This window comes from Lampetra fluviatilis, chromosome 4, assembly GCF_964198595.1.
Source record: "Lampetra fluviatilis chromosome 4, kcLamFluv1.1, whole genome shotgun sequence".
Classification (NCBI taxonomy): domain Eukaryota; kingdom Metazoa; phylum Chordata; class Hyperoartia; order Petromyzontiformes; family Petromyzontidae; genus Lampetra; species Lampetra fluviatilis.
In genome coordinates this window covers 31966587-31992299 of record NC_136278.1, presented here as the reverse complement: position 1 = coordinate 31992299, position 25713 = coordinate 31966587, and the positions used below count along the sequence as shown (strand labels likewise).

General features: G+C 51.9%; 2 protein-coding genes across 10 annotated transcripts; both read right to left on the bottom strand.

The window, feature by feature from the left end:
• Positions 1-771: 771 nt before the first annotated feature.
• On the bottom strand, positions 772-19152 carry SPAG1 (sperm associated antigen 1). The gene is made up of 15 exons (XM_078855795.1): positions 19019-19152; positions 17022-17079; positions 13997-14190; positions 12496-12633; positions 10946-11105; positions 9977-10102; positions 9443-9516; positions 7873-8000; positions 7401-7506; positions 6652-6782; positions 5956-6062; positions 4737-4854; positions 3669-3748; positions 2389-3093; positions 772-1139 (listed from the first exon to the last, which is right to left on the bottom strand). The coding sequence occupies exons 1-15, from the start codon at positions 19150-19152 to the stop codon at positions 1008-1010; spliced, it is 2391 nt and encodes a 796-aa protein (XP_078711921.1). The 3' UTR covers positions 772-1007.
• On the bottom strand, positions 15637-25713 carry LOC144931773 (hippocalcin-like protein 1). Of its 9 annotated transcripts, XM_078856050.1 has the most exons (5): positions 25676-25713; positions 24366-24387; positions 22865-23294; positions 21337-21442; positions 15637-20663 (listed from the first exon to the last, which is right to left on the bottom strand). In XM_078856050.1, exons 3-5 carry the CDS (start codon positions 23240-23242, stop codon positions 20566-20568), a joined length of 582 nt encoding a protein of 193 aa, XP_078712176.1. In that variant the 5' UTR covers positions 23243-23294; positions 24366-24387; positions 25676-25713; the 3' UTR covers positions 15637-20565. The 9 variants fall into 9 exon arrangements, with proteins under 9 accessions (XP_078712176.1, XP_078712175.1, XP_078712170.1 ...); XM_078856049.1 differs by lacking the exon at positions 24366-24387 and having other exon boundaries at positions 25676-25698; XM_078856044.1 differs by lacking the exons at positions 24366-24387; positions 25676-25713 and adding an exon at positions 25132-25184.

Genomic DNA, 25713 nt, shown 5'->3' with positions numbered 1-25713 from the left:
GCTTGTAAAATCACGTGACGTGTGGCCACCCACATTGACCCCCCGCCCACTGGCAATAGACGCCGCTGCTGATGCGCCACTTTAATACGAAATATTGTTGAGACATTCATCTCTACAAATAAAGATCATCTGTATGTCGTCTCAAAAACCTCTAGGGTACTTCCCGACAATGTACACAAAGCTGAAATTATTACATTCATTGAAAACTTTTGCCTTGCCTGGTGAAGACAAGCTTCATGACCTGGTATTATAATCGGCTGCCCAGGATGAGCCTTGAGACGCTTTTTAAGAAGTTAAGTTATCGCGGGGAGGGGGGAGGGGGGCATGGCCTCCTTCCGGGTCTGGCACCACCTTGTCGCCCACGGGAAGAGAATTTCACAACATTTCGTAGCATGCAGATCAACAACAGTCCAGGTGAACGTGTTTTGTATCTTTCGTTTTTTTTATTCATAAACATACTACAACAATAAACGATTGCTTAACCAGAACATTTGCAATATCCACCAATCCCTCCCAGGGTCGTGGATATCGCAGCTGATTCTGGTGATGCAAGTTCAAGCCCCAGAGCATTTTACATCCAGTATTAGTTTTACAAATTATTCCACAGTGACATCATCACAGCCAGAGGGCCGTCCATAAATGACGTCACGCACCTAGGGGGGGGTTGAGAAATGTGACGTCACATCAAAATGCGAAACATTAAATATATGCAATACAATGACAATAGTTTAAAGCGATTTGAAGAATTTTTTTTTTGGGGGGGGGGGGGGGGGCAGAGCTTTGTGACGTCATTTGAGGGGGGTCTGACTTTTTGTGACGAAGGGGGGGGGGTCAAAAATCGCGTGACGTCATTTATGGACGGCCCCAGGTGTCATATCGTGTGCTCACTGCACTGAGCGAGCGCCCCCTGTGTGTGTCTGTGAGGACGCAGTGGCTTAGGGCAATAAGCAAAATACGATATGAGAACATTGGAGGTTATGATCCAGCCCCGGGTTTATGAGGAGCTACTAAATCCCATACTGCTCTTCAAGGATGTGGACATCCCCCTGGGAGTAGGTCCCGCTTGACAGGCGTCTCAGCTGCTTCATCGCGTTCCTGATCGCCTCTTTTTCGGAACTTGTCAGGAACGAGCAGGCCACCTGCAAGACGCATTCCACGCACACAGACATGGCGTCATCATCCCTACTGCTGCTGCTGCCACTCCTGGTGCTGCCGTATGAATGTAGTGTGGCGGTGAGCGCGCTGCGCTATGAACCTGGCGACCCGGGTTCGATTCCCGCTCACGGCCAACACCAGTGACGATTATTTGAACCGGTCCTGGCCCTCCCCTAGGTCGACTCAGCCTGAAATGAGTACCTGGTGCGGTGTGTAAACATCGCCACTGGGGAAACTAAGGCGGTCGGGCGTGGTGATGGCCACCCACCCCCTCGTGTACCGTTCCGGCCTTCATAGGTGCTCGCTAACACCACTTGCCCCTACAGTCTGTTAAGGCTATGCGGGGGATCTTTGTCTTTGTATGTATGTTGCACCTATTTCGCACCGTAAGTAGCCAACCGTGCGTGCTGCTGCTATGCACGTGTCTTAAATTTCCTCTGATTTGTGTTTGCTTCATTGCTGCACATTTTCTTTGCTCTGATCAAAGACAATGTTTGAGGGTACTGTTGGCAATTTTTAGTTTTTAGGCGTTGGCTTTCACGCCCTCTGCTATGATTAGTAATTAAGTTTCTGTTGGGTTAGATCAAGGGGTCCGCTCCCAGCCGACTATAATCCACCACCTGACAGAGCCAATCAAATCAAGTAGTCACGTGGGCAAAGATGCCAACTGATTTGGTTCATCGGCATGGCCTTTTCAACGGATGAATGTTGAAAAGGCCACGCGAAATCTGACAATCGTTCCAGGAGGTTTTCGCTGGAGATCATGACCAACATGGAATGGCGTTGACGAGCGCACGGCACTCCCCTCGCGTGGGTGCCATGACGTCAACAGCACAGCCGGGCAGTGTGAAGCCGGTTTAACGATTACAGAGTTGATGGATTGCTGGTTGATTGGCTGTGATTGACAGTGATGAAGAGATAAGAACAGGTTTTACCCTTTTTGGCAATAAAACAGGAGGTGTGAAGATGTTCAAACACCAAATAGATGCCTTTTGCAAGGCAACAAAGTCCGCATTAGCCACACGTACTTGTGGAAAAAACGCGCAAACATCCTCTGAAAATCAACAACTGATTTGTCTTTAAAACTGATTTGGCCGTCATACTGGCATCGAGGTGCCATAGATACGCGATTGACAGGTTACGCGATCGGCGTAATGATGCCTCGGAACGCTCCCTGGAGCAGCGGCAGCAGCAGCGGGAGGTCTCACGCGCCAGGGCCCACCACGGCCTCACCTGGAATCGCGGCGCCCTGGTCAAGCGCTGCAGGTAGCGGAACGCCGTGCCGGGCTCGCCGGGCAGCACGTGCCGCTCGACGGCCCGCGCCACCAGCGCCACGTCGGCGCCCTCCAGGAGGCTGCTCGAAACGAGCGGCAGCCGGTCCGGCCCGACCGAACTCAACAGGTCGGCCGCCGCGCGCACCGCGCCGGCGTTGGGGTCCGCTCCCAGCCGACTCCACCGCTGCCCAAACTCGTACGCGCTCAGGGGCACGGCCTCGCCGGACGCTCGCCGGTCGGCGCCGCTCCTCCGGCCGAACGCGGTGACGGTAGCAGCGGCGGTGGTGGCAGTGACAGCGGTGGCGGTGTTGGTGGCGGTGGTGGTGGCGGTGGTGGCGGCGGTGACGGTGGTGGTGGTGGCGGCGGCGACGGTGGCGGCAGTGACAGCGTTGGTGGCGGTGGTGGTGACGGTGGCGGCTGTGACGGTGGCGGTGGTGGCGGCGGTGGCGATGGTGGCGGCGGTGACGGTGGTAGTGGTGGTGGTGGCGATGGTGGCGGCGGTGGTAGTGGTGGTGGTGGCGATGGTGGCGGCACATTTGGAGGAATCCTCGTTGCTCTGGGACGAAGTGGCCGTGGGGGTGATGGCGTCCGCGTGCTGCGTGACACTCGGCGCGGCGCTGGGCCACGGTTGCGCTCCTGCGAGGTCTTCATCTCCTTCATCGTCCTGCACAATATTTGTAAGAACGGACGTCGCAAATTGTCTCGAGGGACAGCAACGGTTTAACGGCTCGTTGCGGTGGGCGGTGAAGCTGTGCGTTGCCAGCGTGATCCGGCCGGGTGGCCCAGCGGTAGAGCGGGCGGCTCGCAATCGGAAAGCCCAGAGTTCACCTCCCGGTTGTCGGGGTTGACATTTAAACATAATGTTATTTTATTACTAGATGAATTTTTTTTCTTTTGACAGCTGACGTAAAAGTGGTTCCGATCACCCATAAGTTCTCTCCTAACTTACACAACTGATTACGAGTAATCCCCGTACGGAACTCAGCGCTAGGCCAAGTCTCGTACGTAGCGTGCCGTGCTAATTGGAGGTGCGGGTGAAGGACGACAAACTGAGCTGCCATGCGTGTTAAGTCGTCCTTCCCCCGCACCTCCGATTAGCACGGCTCGCTACGCACAGTGTGAGAGAAGCTCAACATACATACGTATAAGTCTCAGCTTATGCGATTTGTTAGAATTACATAAGTCGTTCCGTGTTCGGGCCCCTGGCCCGAGAATTAATAACAACACCGTGGAACGTACCTCCATCTCTATTTGAAGGGTTACCCTCTTCCTACCGAGGGAAGAGGATTCTGGATGCGAGGCGAGAATTGGACGTTCACCTGTACGCACACACGGCCACCAACAGAAGAGCAACACACACAAACACGCACGCCGTCACTGGAGCCGGGCTCGCCTTGCTCACGGCACGTCTAGGATTTTATAAAATAAAAGAAAATATTTCATACCCACGTGACTTTGCCAAAAGAACCAAAGAGTATGGATCCCTGCAGTCACAAAAACTTCAAATCTATAATGATGACGTCACTTGTGAGCCCATCACGTGCGAAGGGGGGGTTATTGAATGCACATAAATTACAATGGGTACACATTGCCCGTTGGGTTATTCATATGGCAATCAACGCACATTGTGCATGCACAGTGTTCTTGTACCTCCTGTCGCTTTCTTTGGTTCTTTCAGTAAAGTCACGTAGATAGAAACATGATAATTAAAAATAAAGTGAATAAAAATTATACAAACCACTAATGTAGACTGTAGCCTGGTTCTTAACCTGAGAGAGTGTACTGGCAGTCTATAATGTGGACTGTAGCAATGGTTATTAAACTGAGTGAGTGTACTGGCAGTCTATAATGTGGACTGTAGCCTGGTTATTTAGTTTGGTGAGTGTACTGGCAGTCTATAATGTAGGCTGTAGCAATGGTTATTAAACTGAGTGAGTGTACTGGCAGTCTATAATGTAGACTGTAGCAATGGTTATTAAACTGAGTGAAACTACTGGCAGTCTATAATGTAGACTGTAGCCAGCCTCCTGCCGTTTTCATGCAATATAGCAGCACTGTACCTGCTATTGTCTGCGTACAGGTAATCCCGATTGATGTATGGTGACCTGTATAGGCATGTATGATTTGATGATTCGCTTCCAAGCAGCACAATGCCCGTTGCTATCTGAATGGTTACAATTATTTGTATTTCTCTCAATTTCGATAGACTCTCGAATTAGTCTCAGCCAGTTTTGCACCGAACTGATATCAATGCAAAAAAACTCTTCACTGGCCCTCATATCGACCCTTCGTGCGTCCGTCACAGACCCTCTGGGCCCAGGGTGGGTGTCGGAGCCGCCCCGCGCTGCCCTGCAACGCGCGCCTCCACGCAGCACCCTCCGTCGTCGCCACCCTCCACGCTGAGCGTGAGCTTACGCAGCAAGGTCTGTTCCACACGGGGAAATAAACATCCTTCGCAAAATCCCCACAAAGCTAAATATAGCGCCAAAGACAAAGATCCCCCGTATAGCCTGCAGCAGACTGCTGTGAGCATGTGGTACCTATGAAAGCCGGTACAGCACACCAGGGGGTGGGTAGCCAACACCATGCCCGACCGCCTTTGTCTTCCCAGTGGCGATGTTTACACACTGCACCAGGTACTCATTTGAGGACTGGGTCAGATAATTGTCAATGGTGTTGGCAGTGAGCAGGATTGACATTCGGGTTGCCGGGTTCGTCGTGCAGGACGCCAACTGCTGTACCACTGCTCCCCACGAGCCCCCCACACACACCCCCACCTCGAACAGCAGCATTTCAACAGCACTGGTGCAAACACGAGTGTACCACTCTAGACAATCATTGTCTCATCAGCTTCATCAGGCTTGGTTGGGCCAATGCCGGTGTCGAACTAGGACCCATATCTAATCGAAGAGGGTCCTTGCCCATAAAAATATTACAGTTCCTTCCCCAGCATTGGTTCAAGCGAGCCTGACTGCTGCTGATGAGAAACTGCGAATGACGAAACACCAGTCCAATGTATCGTCTTATTGAACCAACTGCTGCTGAAATTACGCATTCCCAGAAGGCCGCGTGGGTGATGTGATGTGTAAAAATGTACGTTGTTATTCTTTTTCTACTTGATGGGAATAGCTACGCGAAGAGGGAGGCGTGTTGTCTGCTTATTCATCTTGTTAATTACAATCTCCCCGACACGCCAACGCTAGTGATTTTCGCCCATAACTAGAGCACCCAATCTTGCAACCCGCACACATCAAGTTCACATGCACAAGCCAACGCCATCTCCCACAACACATCGAGCCCAGCCCGGCTGGCCTTGGGAACAAGGCCCGGCTCCAGCTCCTCCCCGAAGTTGAGGCTAAGCAGAGCTGTCGAGTGGGGTGGGGGGGACCACCACGACAGTGATTACACCGCTAAAGGAGGACAGTGACCTTGGCTTGGGCCTAAGGAACTTGGGGTGGTGCAGGGCCCCCCGCCCCCCCCCCCTCCGCCCTTGCGGCCGGCCCTGCGTGAGAAGTTGTGCAACGACCTGAGCCTGAGTGTTGTGTTGGTCCAGCTCCAGAACTGTGAGCAAGTCGCTCCGGGCTGAGGCGTCTCGGCCCCGTTCCCTGTACACCAGCGCCCTGCGCAACAGAGCTGCAACGGCACAACATGTTGAACTTCTTTCGCACCGTACATAGCCAGCCATGCTCATCGAAGGTGTGGGGGAAGGACAGCAAAGTAAACACACAAAGCTGTTTTTCACGCGCTTGGGGTGGTGCTGCACGTGAACACCGTCGCTGTGCCCCGAGCTCGTAGACCTCGAAACATCCAATGGCCAGCAACAGCCGGCACTGCTGTCAAAGTCGTAATAGACACCAGCGGCTTACGGGCTCCTTGAATTGAGCAAGTACATCGTTGTGAGAACATGTTTTGACCTAGGTGAGTGGGTGAGTGGGTTGGTAGGTGAGTGTGTATGTGGGTGACTGGGTGAGTGAGTGGGTGGTTGAGCGAGTGAGTTGCTGTGACCTGCGGTGTGGTGATTGAACACAGTGCGGACGAGGGTCGTTCCCCCTCGTCGAGAGTGAGCAAATACCGCGTGGCGCATTACCAATTGACGTTATTATTGTTATCATAACGTCATTGTAATCATGCACGTGTCTGTTAAAGTTCGTCCTGAAGATCGAAAGGTGACGCCGACGACGACAGCTCAAGTAAAGCGCGAGCAGTGCGTGAAACACGGAACCTTTGATGTTGTTTGGTTCGAGCCCGAGGACCGTGTTGCAGTCGCGCAGCGCGTCGTCCCACGTCGCTCGCTTGATGTGAGCCAGCGCTCGGTTGTTGTAGCAGGCGGCAGTCGGCAGCGCGGCAATGCTCCTGTTGTGCCGGCGACAGTGGGTGCCGCGGGAGCGTCGCTCGTTTCATACGATTCCGACAGGTCCAGCGTTGTATGTACGATGTACGTTAAACCTCTTTCGCAATGTACATAGCCAAGCAGGCTAATCACATACATGACGCTAACACGAAGCACAATTGCCATGACATCGCTTTGAGAAGGTTAACTGATGGTAATATTGTTGTTAAAGCAGCCGACTTACTTTAAAGTGAATACGTTACATCACAACACGAATGTCCGGTTAGTGTGGAAGAGTAGACCAAAGGCCAGTCTAGCTCTCTAGTGGAGGCTCTTCCACCAGTAGTGATGTGAGCAGGAAAGCAAATTGGTAGGGTAGCACCTCTCCCTTTTGATGAAGGAATTATGGCAAACAAGAACCACGCCGTGACTCAGCCCGCCGTGCGGTGTGCACGACCCTCACGCGTGCCAATCGTCGCGTTCGCTGCTCGACATTCCACAGGAGACGACGATTACCAACTCCTGGCCATCGGAAAACCGTTAACCGATTCTGAAACCAGTCAGTGTGTTTTTTTTTACCAGTTGGCGTTTAACAGCCCTGCTGGAGAGTAACAACCACTGAACTCGTGGCAACACGCTACCTGGTGTAGTAAGCCAGCGCTTCTGCAAAGTCTCCGGCTCGGAACGCATCGTTGCCCTTCTGCTTCTCTTTCTCTGCCCTCACCGCCAGCTCGGCAGCAGACATCCCTGCAACAACATTTGCACCGCCGCACGCGGTGGAACCATCGGTCACGCCGTAGAAAGCCATGTCTTTTATACGGTGTCTCGCTTGGCATCTAACATAACTTTCCCCCGCCATATGAATGTGCACGTTGCACCACTGGCTCTGCAGGGGTGCAGGAAGAGATGAGCACCAGTGCCTCGATGCTCATTGGAGCAGGAAGTAACACTAATATTTTTCATAGGAGAGTTATAAAGCTCATTTTTAATAAAAAAAAAAATCATTTCTATTTATATTATTGTCACCTGTGTGAAACATTAAAGTACACTTACATTGCCAAGGGGATTTTCCAGGCGATATAAATCAATACGAGAAGCGTGCAGGTGACCCACCCGCTGTATTCAAGGCCAGCGCAAGGTCCGGCGGGTTCGTCGTCGGCTCGTCACCGGCAGGAGGCCGTGGGTCACCACCTTCCCCGTCTGCGGCATCCAGGCGGGCACACTCCCCTTCGACGTCATACCTGGAACACGCGTTCCCAGTAAATCCCATCGTCACTTTTGAGGCGTCTTACCATTGACCCACCGTTACAGGGAGCCAGCCATACACGCCCATGGCCAGGGCGCCTGGTTTATGTTGTTGTTGTTTTTGGTTGAATTACAGTCGCAGAGCACAGGCTAAAAGTTGTAGCACGTCCAGTGGCCAGCGACAAACAGCCGAAACGTCGTGAGAATTATTTTATTATGTTTTATTTTTATTATTTTATTACTTCCCTTCTACGTGACTTTACCGAAAGAACCAAGAAGAAGATAAACAGCAGGATGTTCTCTATAAGAGTGTAACATGTTTCTTGCGTTCAGCGAGGTTATTATTATAACAGCTTGGGGGAAAAGAGATGATGATGATGGGAGGGAATTCTAAAGTGGAGCAGTGTGAGGGAAGAAGCAGAGTGTGGAGGAGGCGAAACAGTGAGTCTGGTAGCCCGAGTCGCCAACAGGCAATGCTCTGGGCTAAATCCTAACGCGGATCAAACATAGATAGACAACCCTAATTTCAACCAGCAGTGACCAAAGTTTATTTTCATATCATAAACCAACAGAGTCTATGTGAGGATATCATTGTTTGGCACACCTGCCAATGGCGTGTATTGCCTTGTGGTACATACACCTGGACACAGAACATCTGGAGGCGATATAAACTGCTTTAGCAGTGAAGTAGAGTGATGATGCGGTATTGCATGATGAGCACACGGTGTGTATTACTACTACGCTTGCTTAGCCATCAATGTCTCAAGACTCTCTTTCAGGAGGGGCCTGCCAAGCTTTCAGAGTAGTAGTAGGGGGCGATGCTTTTTGTGTGTGTAATCCCAATTGAGTAATTTGCAGTGTAATATTTCAGCATTGGGATATTTTGGCCAATACCAGATGTATTGTGTATATATATTTTTGCTATGGGAAGAAGCCCATGCAGAACAGAGGCGGAACATGCAATCTACACTCGCTCACTCAACACTCATTCTCTGCAGAGCAGATGGAGAACATACAAACTCCACTCACTCACTCAACACTCTCTCTCACTCTGCAGAACAGGAGGAGAGCATACAAACTCCACTCACTCACTCAACACTCTCTCTCACTCTGCAGAACAGGGGAAGAAAGTACAAACTCCACTCACTCAACACTCTCACTCACTCTCTGCAGAACAGGTGAAGAACATAAAACTCCACTCACTCAACACTCTCACTCACTCTCTGCAGAATATATAGAGAACTTACAAACTCCGTGCAGAAAGGCGCTTGAATCGGGGATCGAACCCAGGGACTTCGTGCTGTGAGCACGGATGTTACCTCTGTGCCAGCCTGCACATGAGCAGCATTCACCAGCTTGGCTCATTCTACTGCACTCCTCCTTCACGTCACAAGCACACACTCACTCGCATTTGAATTCTATTCCACCTTTCACTCACCTGTCCCAGGCCTTGTAATCCACAGAGCGAATCCTTCTCTCTGCGGCACCATGAATGTCTTTCTTAACAGATTTCTGATGAAAAGCAAGTGCATCGCATTAAGCCAAACACACACAATTTTTTATTTTTAAATGAACAAGCAACACAAATGACTAAAAACACACATTTATCAATAACACTGTGGCCTAAACAGAAAGTGGATCATAAGATCCATAATCAATGTCTTTTTGAGTTAGATTGCGTAAATGTAAATGTGTCATTAAACCTGCCACCACCGACACAGCCAATCATTAAGGTTTGTCACGTAAACAGATCGTGCCAATGAGTTACTAGTTCAGCACGTCGGTGTGTTGGAGAGCAAACCCACAACATTTACAATTCGAGTACGACGTGTCGCTGGTGATTACAACCAGCCTCATCAGGCGATAGCCAGAAACACATTTGCACCCAGACACACACACACGCACTCAACCGAATAGTCAATGGAGAACATTATGAAGGTGTATTCCTATAACACACCCACCGCAGTCTCACCTCAACGGAAATCTTGTCATGGACGTTTCTGACAGGAGGTAAAAGTGCCCCCATGAAGGCGTCTGCCTCAGCGGGACGCGTGCTCTTGATCGCTTCCTCTCTCTTTCGCATCTCATCACTCCACTCCTGAAATATACCAAATATCATATTTGTACAGAGGTAGGATTATTTTAAGTGTCTGTTAATACCGAATGAGCCGCTATACTGTAACAGAAATAAATAAGCACACAATAAAGCTGTATGTGTCCCTCCACATATTAAAATAACTTTTATCACAGCCCATCAGCCACACGGCTGTCTGGCAGTGCATAATGTCAGCAGCATTGGTTCAAAACCAGCAAAGCTGTGGACCCGTTCTATACTCAGTGTCTCATCAGTAGAGTCGGGCTTGCTTGCAGAAATACAATTGAACTGCCAGTGCCTATGGGCAAGAACCCCTCGCTGTTATATATGGACCCTTGGGTTCCACACAACACGATATAATACAGAACACAACATAATCAGCCACGTCGTTTGGACGTTCAGTTCGCGTGTGCCAACCGGTGCATTTGTTACAAAACATCCCACCGGAAACAGTTAGCGGTTCCTGACTTTCGGAAACCAGTAACAATTCTGTAATCATATTCTTGGTTTTTTCGGTAAAGTCACGTAGAAGGGAAGTAATAAAATAATATAAATATAAAACAATAAAAATTCTCACGACGTTTCGACTGCAACACAAGCAATCGTCATCAGGTGTGAAATCCACAAAAATATTTTTTTCTATTGTTTTATATTTATATTATTTTATTATTTCCCTTCTACGTGACTTTACCGAAAGAACCAAGAATATGAATCCCTGCAGTCACGAAAACTTTAAATCAAAATTCTGTATTCGGTTGGCCGTTTTCACCGCTCGTCGTGTGGCAAGCCCTAGTCCTACACGAGCACAGCGGCACAGCGGCGGTGCAGCGGCGCCGGGTGACGTACCTGCAGCGCGTCCAGGAGTTGGGCGCGCTCCTCGGGCGGCAGGCTGGCCGCCGTGGGCGCCGGCCTGTCCACCCAGAGGGCACGGCTCTGCGGGGCGAGCGCCGCCAAGCGCCGCTCGCAGAACTCGGTGAGGTGCGGGTAGCAGCCCTCCTCGCCGCTCCTGCGCGCGCGTCCACAGGAACACAAATATCGAACTGGGTCCGGGGTCCCGCCCGTCTCAAGGTTATCTCCCGAGATGTTGGTATCCGTGCTTTTTTCCAGTTAATTCTGAAAAATGTTTTTGTACTGATGTACGTTTTCACGGCTCAATGTATAAGAAATGCTCTCAAACGCCGCTCTTTTGGGATAGCCGCGGCGAGCGCTGCTCCTTTCTCCTTTGGCGACGTTGTTTGGGTGTCGAGGAGGTGCCGTAGCCCTGGCCAGCCAGGAGAAGGTGGTACGGCAAAGTGCGCGCTGATATCACTCTCTTCTGTACCGAATAGAGTGTTGGTCCCCTCGCATTTGTGGGCTTTCTCCAGGTGCTCCGGTTTCCTCCCACATGTATCAACAACGCTCATTCATTGGTTGAAATAAAGGACTGCAGAGCGAAGGCAATATACATGTAGTTGGTAGCGGAGACTCTGCCTGGTGACGACCCTCCAACTTGTCTGTGGTTCCTCAGCGATCGTGAAATGCGATTTTCATGAACGATGCGATATAAAACAAAATGTAATATGGTTACTCTTGTGTTATGCAGTATTATACAACATCGTGTTTTAAATATACTCACATATGATTGTGATATTGTTATGGCTAGGTTATGTAAAAAACACGTGATTATTTTGCGTGGAGGGGCAGATAAGTGAAGCAGGCATATTGTCTGCCTATCTATTGTGACGTTCTACACGACGATGCAAATGATTGTTTTGTGTTGTGTGATATAATTTTCTGTTGAACTAAGACCCATATTTAACAGAGAGGGCCAACAACAGTGGCGATTAAGTTACCTGGTCCTCCCCGAGGTCAATTCGGTCTCAAATGAATATCTGGTGCAATGTGTAAACATCGCCACTGGGGAGACAAAGACGGTCAGGCGTAGTGCTGGCCACCTACCGCCTCGTGTGCGGCGCCAGCCTTCAGAGGTGCTCGCTAACAGCACTTGTCCCCAAAAGTCTGCTAAGGCTATAAGGGGGATCTTTGTCTATGCAGTGTATATGTTGTGACATAATAAATTATTCCAAAATGATGAAATCTCACATGTGCATGCTATTATTTAATAAATTAAATAAATAATTTAATAAATTAAATAATAGCATACCACGTTTCGATTGCAACACAAGCAATCATCATCAGGTACAAATGAAAGAGAAAACTAAACCTAGTAAACTTAGAAATATAATGCAATACAACACAGATAGTCGGCTAACATAACAGTCAACACCCTACCTGGTTGATTACATTCTTCCAAAGATTGCTAAATTTAAGAGAGATATTTCTCTTTCTACGTGACTTTACCGAAAGAACCAAAGAGTAATTCCTGCAGTCACGAAAGCGCCAAATCAAGTTTGTACCTTAGCACTCTGAGAATGCGTTCAACTTCTTTGGCATCATCGCACTTGTCGATGTAGGCATAGTCCAGGTGCTCGACGGGAACCGGGTTCTTGCTGCGAGGTCCATTCGCAAGGCAGGCGAAAGCGTCCGCACTCATCCTGCAATGGCACAGCAGAGCAACCAACACAGCACTAGCTGCAACACACAAAGACAAAGGTCCCCCGTGTAGCCTCCACAGACTCTTGGGGCAAGTGCTGTTAGCGAGCAGCCACCTATGAAGGCCGGCACGGCACACGAGGGGGCGGGAGGCCAGTACCACGCCCGGCCGCCTTTGTCTCCCCAGTGCCGATGTTTACACAACGCACCCCGCTCTCATATTGCACACACGCATATGTACACACACACTTTCACTGACCCTCTCACTCACCCTCCCACTCATTCTCTCGCTCACCCTCTCTCACTCACCGTCTCACTCACCCTCCCACTCATCCACCTTCCCACTCACTCACACGCACCCTCCCACTCTCTCACCCTCTCACTCACTCACCCAATCACTTACCCTCCCACTCACTTTCTCACTCTCTCTGTCACTCACCCTCTCACTCTCTCTGTCACTCACCCTCTCACTCTCCCTCCCACTCACCCACTCACTCACCCAATCACTCACTCACCCACTCACCCACCATCTCACTCACCCTCTCACCCACTCACTCACTCACTCACCATCTCACTCACCCTCTCACCCACTCACCCTCCCACCCACTCACTCACCCACTCACCCTCTCACTCTCTCTCTCACTCACCCTCCCACTCACTCACTCACCCTCCCACTCACTTTCTCACTCACTCTGTCACTCACCCTCTCACTCACCCACTCACTCACCCACTCACTCACTCTCTCACTCACCCTCCCACTCACCCTCCCACTCACTCTCTCACTCACCCACTCACTCTCTCACTCACCCACTCACTCACTCACCCACTCACCCTCCCACTCTCCCACTCGCTTCTCGCGCCGATGTCCGCACTAAGGCCGCGGCTGCGGCGGCGTGGGGCGGTCCCCATGGTAACGAGGCCTAGGCTAGTCGGCAGCCTCCTCCTCCTCCACTCATAACCTTGCCCAGGCCGCGATGAAGTGAATAAAGACGCAACTCTGTACAATCCCCGTGACACAAACCCTCCGGCTTCACAGTTGTGCGATTGTGGCCGTGCAACCCAAACCACTCTGGTCTGCGCTCTTTCAACAGAGGGGGGAGGGGCAGCAAGACGACGCCAACTCTCTCCTGAAGCCCTCTCGTCGCGGCTGGCAGACATCGACATTGCCACCGAGGCGAACCTCGAACATCAACAAAAACGGACTGGAGGAACGAGTCATGTTATTGGCTGGCCAGCACCCACGTCCGGTCGCCTTTGTCTCCATACCTGCACGGAGCCTGACACGCACAGAGAGAGAGAGAGAGGCGGCGCGCTGGTGAAGGTGGCGGGGCGACGTGAAGGCGGAGTCGCGTGAGAAGCACTCACTCCGCGCTCCGTCCCCACGCGCTGCCCGCAAGTTGCCACGGCGACAGCTGCCGTTGCCACGGCGACAGCTGCCGTTGCCACGGCGACAGCTGCCGTTGCCACGGCGACAGCTGCCGTTGCCACGGCGACAGCTGCCGTTGCCACGGCGACAGCTGCCGTTGCCACGGCGACAGCTGCCGTTGCCACGGCGACAGCTGCCGTTGCCACGGCGACAGACTGTCAACTCGTAGATTCCTTCACTCGTTGATTCCTCCACCCACACCCATGTTGCAGACTCGGGTCAACCAGACTGTTCAATCACTCACCCACCCCACTCACCCACTCACCCACCCCACTCACTCACTCACCCACTCACCACCCCACTCACCCACCCCACTCACTCACCCAACCCACTCACCCACCCCACTCACCCACCCCACTCACTCACCCACCCCACTCACCACCCCACTCACGCACTCACCAACCCCACTCACGCACTCACCCACTCACCCACCCCACTCATCCACTCGCCCACTCACCCACCCCACTCATCCACTCGCCCACCCCACTCACTCACCCACTCATCCACTCACCACATCTCAAGGGCACAATCACTCGCTCACCCTGTCACCCACGCCCTCCACCCAACCACTCTGTCACTCACCACACTCCCTCCTTCGCCCACCTGCTCACTCACCCTTTCACTCGGACACTCACCCACTCACCACACTGCAGGTCACCTCACTTCTCGTGCTGCTTCTTCCCTCGCTCTGCTCCACTTGGGAATTCCCTCCTCCACTTGGGAATTCCCTCCTCCAAGTATGACCGATTGCAGCTCTGGTCGTGCTGATTGTTGCTGGCCGCTTGACAGATTATATGGCAAGCAGATTTCTAAGCACATTGGGCTACAACCATTTCGATGTACCAGTAGAGAGAACACGACGATAAGGACGCTTGAAGTGTTCATCATGAAATGTGTTGTTTTTAAATGTCCTAATCAGCACTCGGCAGGCCCCATGGTGTCAAGTGCAGTCTCGATCTCTTCAAGTAAGAATGCCAACTTGTAGCGCTCCGCTCAGACAGAGGGGACGACTCAGAGGCACCAGGCGGAGGAGGGACCACAGCTGAGCAGCACGGAAGCAGCAGCAGCCACGCGGCGAGGAGCCGACGCCAAATCCCTCACCCCCCCCCCAAGCTCTGCGGTCCTCTATATATCACGGTGTTCTCGGTCAAATAATGAGTCTAACACCGGAGAAACTCCACGTGTGCGATGGGGAGTAACACTCTATACCACTGCAGGTGGGGTAAATAAATAAAATCTCAACACCACCTGTTTTATTGCCAGAAAGGATAAAACATTATTTTTTCATAGGCGAGGTAAATGTTTTTCTGCAGCGCCTAATCATGGCGAGCCAGAGGCACGGCTCCTCCTTGATGCCCACGTGTCAGGGAGTCTCGCAGCATCTGTGCAGTGACCCACCAACCCCCGTTGACGTCTCCACACTGCTGGGTTACAGGCTGCCACGTGCAGCGTAGCCACCACCACCACCAATGCCATCCACCCGAATCCAGGAGTGCAAAAGTTTTAGACATATCAGGGAGCAGGACACGGGGAGGGAAATAACATTGGAGGCAGTCATATTATGTTTTTAACGTTAATATTTAATGTTTATTGGTTAATATTTATTGTTGCAGATTTGTCAAAGGATGCTGTCAGCATTTTGTGAACACAATGGATTTTTTTCCCTCTCTTGTTTTGCCCTGCTTGTGTAATCCCAGGCATCCCTTGGGATGCATGCACTCACGTGGTTATAATGTAAGGACACACAATATCGATATAGTTTCACGATCAGCTTTCCACGTCAGCAATAATTCATCACAACAGAAATTGTGCCGAGTCGGCTGAAACCCCTCCAGTAAAAATCTTTTGATATTATTACTTGGAACTGTCAAAAAAGTGATTTTCCTGCGGCTGAGCAGTGTGCCCATTGGTGCTCCTCCCGTTTACAACCCTGCAGTGCCAGTGGTGGCAATTCCACGTTCCTATGGCGGGTGCGAGCCTAACCTGAGGACAACCACACTGTTGACTTCCTCACAAAGTGGTACTCATTTTATCGATCCCAGCATGGAGGTGAACTCGCGACCTTTCGCCTGCAGCTCGCTCCACCGCTGGGCCAGCTGGCAGCCACGCTCAGCGTTCACTTGCACCGGCAGGGCCCGATTTAGAACGCGAACGGTTACTGGCAACTGAAGAACGAAGGCAGACAAAATCATTTAAATTCTACCACCGTTCGCCACGCGAAGCGAAGTGACACATGCCACCTACGGCACCGCACGCATGGGTTCGACTTCATTCCCAAACAAACCAGTAACGCGTTGACGAACATATGTAAGGGCACATTACATGCACCCTCCTCCTAGTGGTACGACTCACGAACACAGTATAGGCCACTGTGCATCTCGACGACGCCCCCCATATTAAGTTCACAAAAAGTTAGAAACAGTTCCTTCTGCTTGCACCCAACATCTTCTTGCTAATTATTTACTGCACTTAGTTGAAACGAATAGCACACAGGTTAAATAAAATCCTACAGATTCCAGAGGCAGATCAATAAACTTCCCAGGGAAGGGGGCACGAAATGTCAAGTTTTTTTTTAATGGGGCCCTACTGACCCTACTTAAATAAACAACACCATTCAAAACGTTTTATCTAGTAAATATCAATAAAAATACCAATTTTCCGGTTCTCAAGGGAGGGGGGTGCAATCGCCCCCTCATCCCTGCCCCTCTTTGGATCTGTCACTGCCAGAATAAAGTAGTTTCATAAGTTAAAATCTGACTTTGCAATGATGTATTCACTGATGAAAATACATTCGTGCCAGGTGTATGAAAAACGTAGACAGTCCAAATGCGAGATAAAAACCCTAGATATAATCAGAATCACGGTTTGTCAACGGTTGGTTCAAATCGCATGCATCTGTTGTAAGAGTAGGGTGGGGTAAGGGGCCCAGGTGGTGTAAAATGCCTTTGTGATCCTGGTGCTGACTGAAATGTCACCAGCGATGATCAGGTTGAGGGGCAGATTGGCGCCATGCTGCTGGATACTGCAGCGCAGCGGACGGACCACGTGTGATCACCAGGACTAAGAGGCTCTTGACGCCACTCGGCCTCTTACCACCACTGTACTATATCTGTAACTGAAATGTACATTTTAAATAAATATACAAAACGGCACTCAAACGTAAACATTTGTGCCAATAAATATACCATAGACATTGCATTTAAATATAACGTCCAAAACCATTTGAGTGCTTTACAATGTGTAATACATGACACTTCCTGTGTTAATCACATCGGCACCCAATTTAAATTATACTGTACATAATGCTGGTCTAAACAAAGTCACTCTAACCCTGACCAAAACACAAATCCTTCTTTAAAACTTGCAAAGTCTAACCCCTGTTTAGCTAGAGCCATGAAGGGCACATTCAATGCCCTGAGTGTGGTTCCAGAGTGCTTTGCTACTGAACAACCGGTGAGCAAGCCCAGAGCGCATCGTGGCAGCAGCTAACGGTGCGAGGAGCCACCTCGCTGGACGTTCGGCAACATTCACCGCCAATGCTTCGGGCATCCACGTTGGTTCCTTCATTCCGCATGCGTTTCTCTTGCTTCGGTCATCTAGCAGCTAACAAAGTACAAGTTTGATGGGGAAAAAGAATAGGCTTTACCCTTTCCGGTAATAATACAGGCGGTGTTAAAATGTTCAAACATCAAATAGACATATATTGCAAGGCATCAAGTCTGCATTAACCACACATGCTTGTGGTAAAATATGCAAAACAAACATGCTGTGACAATGCATGCAATATTCTGAAAACCGATTGGCCTTCATGGCCTTGTCTCCCCCGGTGTTAGACCAGAGAACGACGGCAACAGGAAAACAGCACAGAAGCTTTGCAAATATCAAACCATCAATAGCTCGGCTTTAGCAGTTACATCAATAATCTCCGCCAGTTTAAAACAAAAATAACTCTCCTCCTCCTAACACCTCTCAATGAGGGCGAACTTCTGCCTGCTAGCGCCAGGGCACAGCGCACTGCCCTTCCAACGCATTCCAAAGGTGGCAGCTGCAAGTAGCAAGCTCCGTAGCGCAGTGGCAATGCTCATGCCTCACAGCAGGAAGGACCTGGATTGGATTCCCAATTGAGGCGCCTCTCTGTGTGTGGAGTAAGTACGTTCTCCCCCTGTTCTGCATGGGATTTCCTCCGGGTTCTCTTATTTTCCACCACAGCTGAAAAAAACACCACACAATATAAGTGGTATTGGCCAAAAAAAACATCCCAATGCTGAAAAATCACCTGCAAATCACTCCATTGGGATTCTACACAGCAGTAGCATCGCGCCCCCCCCCACCCCCTTACTTGAAAAACCTGACAGGACCCTTCTGAAAAAGTCTTGAGACTGTGAGGGTTTCCTAGGTAAACAAGCAAAATAAGAAATAAATTTAGTTAATATAAGTTTTTATATATCGTCGTTCATGCAATTGCAATCCACAACACACGGAGGCGTGCATAAATTAAGATGTCTTAAGCCAATTAATTCGTGTTTATACGTGTGGGAGGAAACTGGAGCACCCAGGCAAACCTATGCGTGTGAGGGGGCAATGCTCGATCCCCGTACAGAAGAGACAGATGGAGGTTAGTCCGTACTTTGGTGTACCGCCTTCTCCTGGCGAGCCAGGGTGTGGCTCCTCCTCGACACCCATAGGAAGGGAGTGTCGCAACAATCCTGCGATGATCCACCAACCCTTGCTGCCTTCACCAATGCTGAATTACAGGCCACGTTCGTAGCGACCACCACCCAGCGATCTAACTGGTTTATTGTGCTCTACTTGCCCCTCGTCCCAGTGGTCTAACACCTGTGTTCAAATTTATGCCCCAAAACAATCGAATTATGCAGACACGGTCGTCTTGACAATAAACTGCAGCAACCCAAAGCCATTCGTCCATTACAGTTTCGCGTAATTTCCAGTTAAAACGTCACCATCCGAACGACGCTGTCGACGCATCCGGGTAACTAACTACAGCGTACACCGCCACGTGCGCATCGCTCCCACCGCCGCAGCGACCGCCGGCTCCGATTGGGCACGGGACGTGCCCCCTGCTTCCGCCCCCCATGCCAGCTAGGGGAGGAAGCCGGCGCCCTTCACACGAACGGCGTCGAAAACGCAGCGCGCCGCGGAACATTGCACGAGTGTTTTGACGTCGACCGTTTCCGAGATCGAGAACTCAAGACTGGTCCCAGGGCCTTCTCCTGGCAGCACCAGCACTTTGGAATGTATTCATCTCCACTCTTAATATTCCACATTTCCCTTAAGGCGATGCTGCAAGATTGAACTCTGCCACAAAGGCGAATATTTATCTTTTTTTCAGTAAGTTCTGGCATGGGTTTCACGTCATTAATTTTAGTTTTTTCTCCTCCACCCTGAAATTGTATTTAACTGCCGCCACTGCGGACGGACGGTCTTGGGCTGCGGTCATCCTTGCAACAGAGCTGATCAGCTACATCGGGCCTCACCAGCTGAAACAATAAAGTCCGAGTCTGACATCGGTGGTTGACTATTTTATATTTTACCAGGTAAGGCCCACTGAGCTACGTAGCTCTTTTTTCAGAAGTGACCTGACCACAAATGATAGCTCAACGAAGCAGCTTATCATCATGTGGGCATTTATAGCAGCATGTTGATTCTAAATGTGGAGGGAAAAACCAGAGGACCCGGAGAAAAATCCACGCGACCACAGGGAGAATATGCAAACTACAAATATACAGTGGGCATCAGGGTCGGGATCGAACCCACGACGACCTCCTGTAGACCAGGCGAGGCGGTTAGCATCTCGCCACCGTAGCGCCTTGACGCTTACCAGGAAGGTGAAACGCGTAGAAATGCCGTCGAATGCCAACTCCTCAGTCTCACACGCAGAGCGTGCGGTCGCAGGCACAATATAAGCACGTGTTTTTTTCTTACCCCTGAAATAAGTACACCGGCAACAACCGCATCGTAAACAATATCGAAGGTTCAATACTATGCATATCACACAAAGCAGTCTGCTGAAAACAACTTCAATAGGCATGACAGCCGTACAGCAACAAAAGGCAGCAGATACACAGGCAGCATACCTCTTTGGGACGGATGGCACAGTGGGACGCGCTGTGATACCTGTGGTGATGCGTGGTGGATGGCTGTTGTGGTGAGTGGGCTTTGTGGCGTGGGATAATGGTCGCAGACATTCGCACGAAATAACTGGGACCCATGTCGAACGGACAGGGCCCTTGGCTACAAACATCTGGCATTTCGCCATCGTCGTTTCAAGCGAGCCCGACCCACTCCGCTGATGAGACATTGAATGTCGAAACCGGTCCAGAGGTGTTGCTCGTGTTGAGCCGATGCTGATGAAATGATGCACCCCCAAAAGACTGATGGGATGTGTAAAAAATATAACTGTGTTTGTGTGCGAGAGGCATCCGGCATGCTCGTGTGTGTTGACGGACGTGGAGTTGTGAGCGCAGGCGTGGGAGGGGCGGCACAGCCCTCAGAACTGCGTGGCACTGGAAGGGTCGCACTGCAGGAGCCGGACAATAGAAGGGTCACTCTTGGCCCCGCGTATGAACTCCTCTACCGACAGTTTCCCTGCAATGAGAAGAACGGAGTCACTGTGTTGCACCTCACGCCACCATCACCATGACAACGGTGACGAAGAGCCGCCCTCCTTTACTCAGAGAGCGCCTTCCACACGATAAGCGACCGGCATCGTCACACCGCCTCTCAACGCAATTGAAAGGGGGGCACCCCCAGTGGCAGCTGCCCCTGCCCGGCACAAGGTGGCCCGGAACCTAACCCTGCGAACGGGTATTACCAGCTGAGATAATAAAGTCTGAGTGTAATGCAGTTCTGCATTGGTCTCGATGTGACACATTTGATTGGAGCTTCCAAGGCCAACACGTTTTTGTAGATAACACACATTGTGGCACTCTAGATGACAGAATTCAGGGTTAAATCAGCAGTAGGGATGATTCATTCATCTGACACCGTGATGTTGAAGCGTGGGGCCCCCCAAAGTGTGGGGCCTGGGGCAATTGCCCCGATTCACAGAAACATGGGAACGGCTCTGCTGGAATGGGCCTAACATGCCAACGGTTTTTTTTAAAATTACCCGCAAATTACTCAATTGGGATCACACACGGCAGCAGCAACATCACCCCTTTACTCCGAAAACTAAGCAGGACCCTCCTGAAAGCCTCACCGCTTGTCTCGGGCGAGAAAAGCATGATAGTAACCATAGCGTGCAGGCGTGCGCATTTACCATCCTTGTTTGTGTCCATCTGCTGGAAAATCTTCTCCGTTCGCTTCTCTGGCGTGGACTCATCTTCGGGCAGTTTCATCACGGAAGCCACCATCTTATAGATGGCCTACACGCACAAACACGCGAGACGGAGCTTACAGAGATGCACCGTCACGGTCAACTGTTATGGCGCGTTTCCTGTACGCTCGCCGGTTACCGTATGTCCGTAAATTACATCGAGATCTATATGCAGCATTATATAGAGATTATTACACGGAATTACACAGAGATCCATAGAGTTACACAGAGTGTCGTAGAGTTGCGCAGGGGTGGCCGATGAGCGTACAGGAAACGCGCCGTGCCCATAACCGTGCTCAGGGACGCACTTCGGTGCCATCGTTAGAATGGTGTCGCAGTCAAACGTGCGTTTAGAGTATTTTCCTGATGTAAATTTCCACACGATGATAAGCCGCTTTGTTGATCTATCATTTGTGGCCAGGTCGCTTCTGGAAAAGAGCTAAATAGCTCAGTGGGCCTCACCTGGTAAAATAAAAAGTTTTAGAATAAGACCTGCGAGCAGCGTGAATAGCGGACGTGTATACCCATCTGAAAACCTCGACACATTTGGCAGAGATTCACAAACGCTTTCTTTCGCGCTTCCAAAAAACAAGTGAGCAGACAGTACGTCTCCTTATTTGGGCCCACCACCTTTAAAATTTGTAACAAAATATGGACAGAGGTAACGCACAAAGTCGTGAATCCGTGCTCATGTACATTTTTGAGAATGGCTTAGAACCATGCCAGCGACGATTCAGAAGTCCTCTCACACAGCCCTGCACACAGGCTATTCAGGGCAAGTGCTGTTAGCGAGCACCCATGAAGGCAGGCACACTGCACCAGGTACTCATTTGAGGCCGAGTCGATCTAGCGGTGGGGGGAGGCATACCCAGGACCGGTTCAGATAATGTCTACTGGAGTTGGTGGCCGTGTGTGGGAATCGAACTCGGGTCCCCGTATCAATAGCGCAGCGCGCTAACCGGCACACTACCACTCCCCTACACTGCACACACACAAGTCCCACACATCTCGCAATCCAAAACACAACCTCCGGCTAGCTGCCCCCACGATCGATGTCACTCGTAGGCGGTGTCACGCAGTCACTCTCCGATTGAAACGGGACAAGCCCCTGGTGATGCCGGCAATGCAGTAACAACAACAGCCGCCGCCGTTCGCCACAAAGTGGCGGTGCCGTCACCACGACGCTTGTGCCACGCTCGGCGCACTATGAAGCCACGTGAAGTGTCGAAGGCCCGCTGGCAGGAGGTCACAGAACAGACCCAGGTGCCATGGGTTGGTTGACTGATATGGCAGATGCAACAAATGTGATCCCCACTGCGCTAACTTTCTGCATTTTAACCGCCCGGTGCTCCGCTCGTCGTTGTGAGCGTCGCTCCTCTGCCCTCCGTTGTTGGCGGAGGGCGACTGCTTCCAACTCCGCAGCGCGATGCACGGACACAGCCACGAGCTTCTCTCATCCCGTCGCTCTCACCCGCACGATCTCCAGCATCTCGGCCCGGCTGATGTAGCCGTTGCCGTCCAGGTCGTACATGCTGAAGGCCCACTTGAGCTTCTGCTCGAGCTTGCCGCGCGACGTCACGCTCAGCGCGATGATGAACTCGCGGAAGTCGATGGTGCCGTCGCCGTTGGCGTCGAAGGTGCGGAACACGTGCTCGGCGAACTTGGAGGCGTCGCCGTACGGGAAGAAGTTGGAGTAGATCTTCTTGAACTCGTCCACCGTGAGGTGCCCGCTGGGGCAGTCCTTGAGGAAGCCCTTGTACCACTCCTGCAGCTCCTGCTCCGAGAACTCGGTGTTCTCACGCAGATCCTGCAGCACCTCCGGCCGCAGCTTGCTGTTCTGCTTGCCCATCGCCCGCTGCCGCTGCTGCTGCCACTGCTGCTGCAGCCCACACGCCCCAAGCCTCCGCATCCAAACACAGCGCTCACGTTAATGGCAAAACTCATCATACGACAAGCGCCGAAGTGCGTAACACCGTTGTACTAGATAACAAGAGCCTTTGTGTCACCCCACTGAGTCATACATAATCTGTATTCATCCTGGATGATCCCGATGAGCTAAAACAGCCTGTGACCACACCAAGGCAACGCCACAAGCCCTCACTTACACAGAGGGCCTCCCCCACGCCGTGTTGGTCACGTGCGTTGGTTGGCCATACTTCACCACAATGCCAATAATCCAACTTGGGTAGCCAGGGCTCACAGCGCCATGCGCTAAACACTGCACCGCCCTTTAACTCGGAGTCTATGGGGCACTTCACCGTTGTAAATTAACAACGGAGTTCTGGACATCAACACGCTCCTATTGGAATTCCTGCTGCACGAAGCAGTGAGCTGCCACCTTTCAGGACGTGTATCCACCCTGCCCGGCCTCTCTCTCTCCTCCACTCTCCCACGTCTCTCCCTCGTGCCTCCCTCATCTCCCGTCTCCACTCTCCCCTTGTCTCTCCCCTTGTCTCTCTGCTTGTCTCTCCACGTCTCTCTGTCTCTCCACGTCTCTCTGTCTCTCCACGTCTCTCCGTCTCTCTGCTTGTCTCACCTGTCTCTCGTTGTCTCTCCACGCCTTCTCTGCTTGTCTCTCTTCTTGTCTCTCCCCTTGTGTCTCTCCGCGTCTCTCACCACGTCTCTAACCACGTCTCTCTCCTCGTCTCTCTCCTCGTCTCTCTCCGCGTCTCTCTACTAGTCTCTCTGCTTGTCTCACCACGTTTCTCCGCGTGTCTCTCTCCCCGTCTCTCACCACGTCTCTCACCACGTATCTCTGATTGTCTCTCCGTGTGTCTCTCTCCACGTCTCTCCGCTTGTCTCTCTCCGCTTGTCTCTTCGCGTGTCTCTCTCCACGTCTCTCCGCAATGCTCTCTGCTTGTCTCTGTTTGTCTATCCCCGTCTCTCTCCGCGTCTCTCTCCTCGTATCTCCGCTCGTCTCTTACCACGTCTCTCCGCTCGTCTCTCACCACGTCTCTCCGCTCGTCTCTCACCACGTCTCTCCGCTTGTCTCTCCTCGTCTCTCTCCCCGTCTCTCCGCTCGTCTCTCACCACGTCTCTCCGCTCGTCTCTCACCACGTCTCTCCGCTCGTCTCTCACCACGTCTCTCCGCTCGTCTCTCACCACGTCTCTCCGCTTGTCTCTCCACGTCTCTCCACGTCTCTCCGCTCGTCTCTCACCACGTCTCTCCGCTCGTCTCTCACCACGTCTCTCCGCTCGTCTCTCACCACGTCTCTCCGCTTGTCTCTCCACGTCTCTCCGCTCGTCTCTCACCACGTCTCTCCGCTCGTCTCTCACCACGTCTCTCCGCTCGTCTCTCACCACGTCTCTCCGCTCGTCTCTCACCACGTCTCTCCGCTCGTCTCTCACCACGTCTCTCCGCTCGTCTCTCACCACGTCTCTCCGCTCGTCTCTCACCACGTCTCTCCGCTCGTCTCTCACCACGTCTCTCCGCTCGTCTCTCACCACGTCTCTCCGCTTGTCTCTCCACGTCTCTCCACGTCTCTCCGCTCGTCTCTCACCACGTCTCTCCGCTCGTCTCTCACCACGTCTCTCCGCTCGTCTCTCACCACGTCTCTCCGCTTGTCTCTCCACGTCTCTCCGCTCGTCTCTCACCACGTCTCTCCGCTCGTCTCTCACCACGTCTCTCCGCTCGTCTCTCACCACGTCTCTCCGCTCGTCTCTCACCACGTCTCTCCGCTCGTCTCTCACCACGTCTCTCCGCTCGTCTCTCACCACGTCTCTCCGCTCGTCTCTCACCACGTCTCTCCGCTTGTCTCTCCGCTCGTCTCTCCACGTCTCTCCGCTCGTCTCTCACCACGTCTCTCCGCTCGTCTCTCACCACGTCTCTCCGCTCGTCTCTCACCACGTCTCTCCGCTTGTCTCTCCACGTCTCTCCGCTCGTCTCTCACCACGTCTCTCCGCTCGTCTCTCACCACGTCTCTCCGCTCGTCTCTCACCACGTCTCTCCGCTCGTCTCTCACCACGTCTCTCCGCTCGTCTCTCACCACGTCTCTCCGCTCGTCTCTCACCACGTCTCTCCGCTCGTCTCTCACCACGTCTCTCCGCTCGTCTCTCACCACGTCTCTCCGCTTGTCTCTCCACGTCTCTCCACGTCTCTCCGCTCGTCTCTCACCACGTCTCTCCGCTCGTCTCTCACCACGTCTCTCCGCTCGTCTCTCACCACGTCTCTCCGCTCGTCTCTCACCACGTCTCTCCGCTCGTCTCTCACCACGTCTCTCCGCTCGTCTCTCACCACGTCTCTCCGCTCGTCTCTCACCACGTCTCTCCGCTCGTCTCTCACCACGTCTCTCCGCTCGTCTCTCTCCTGCCCGTCTCGCG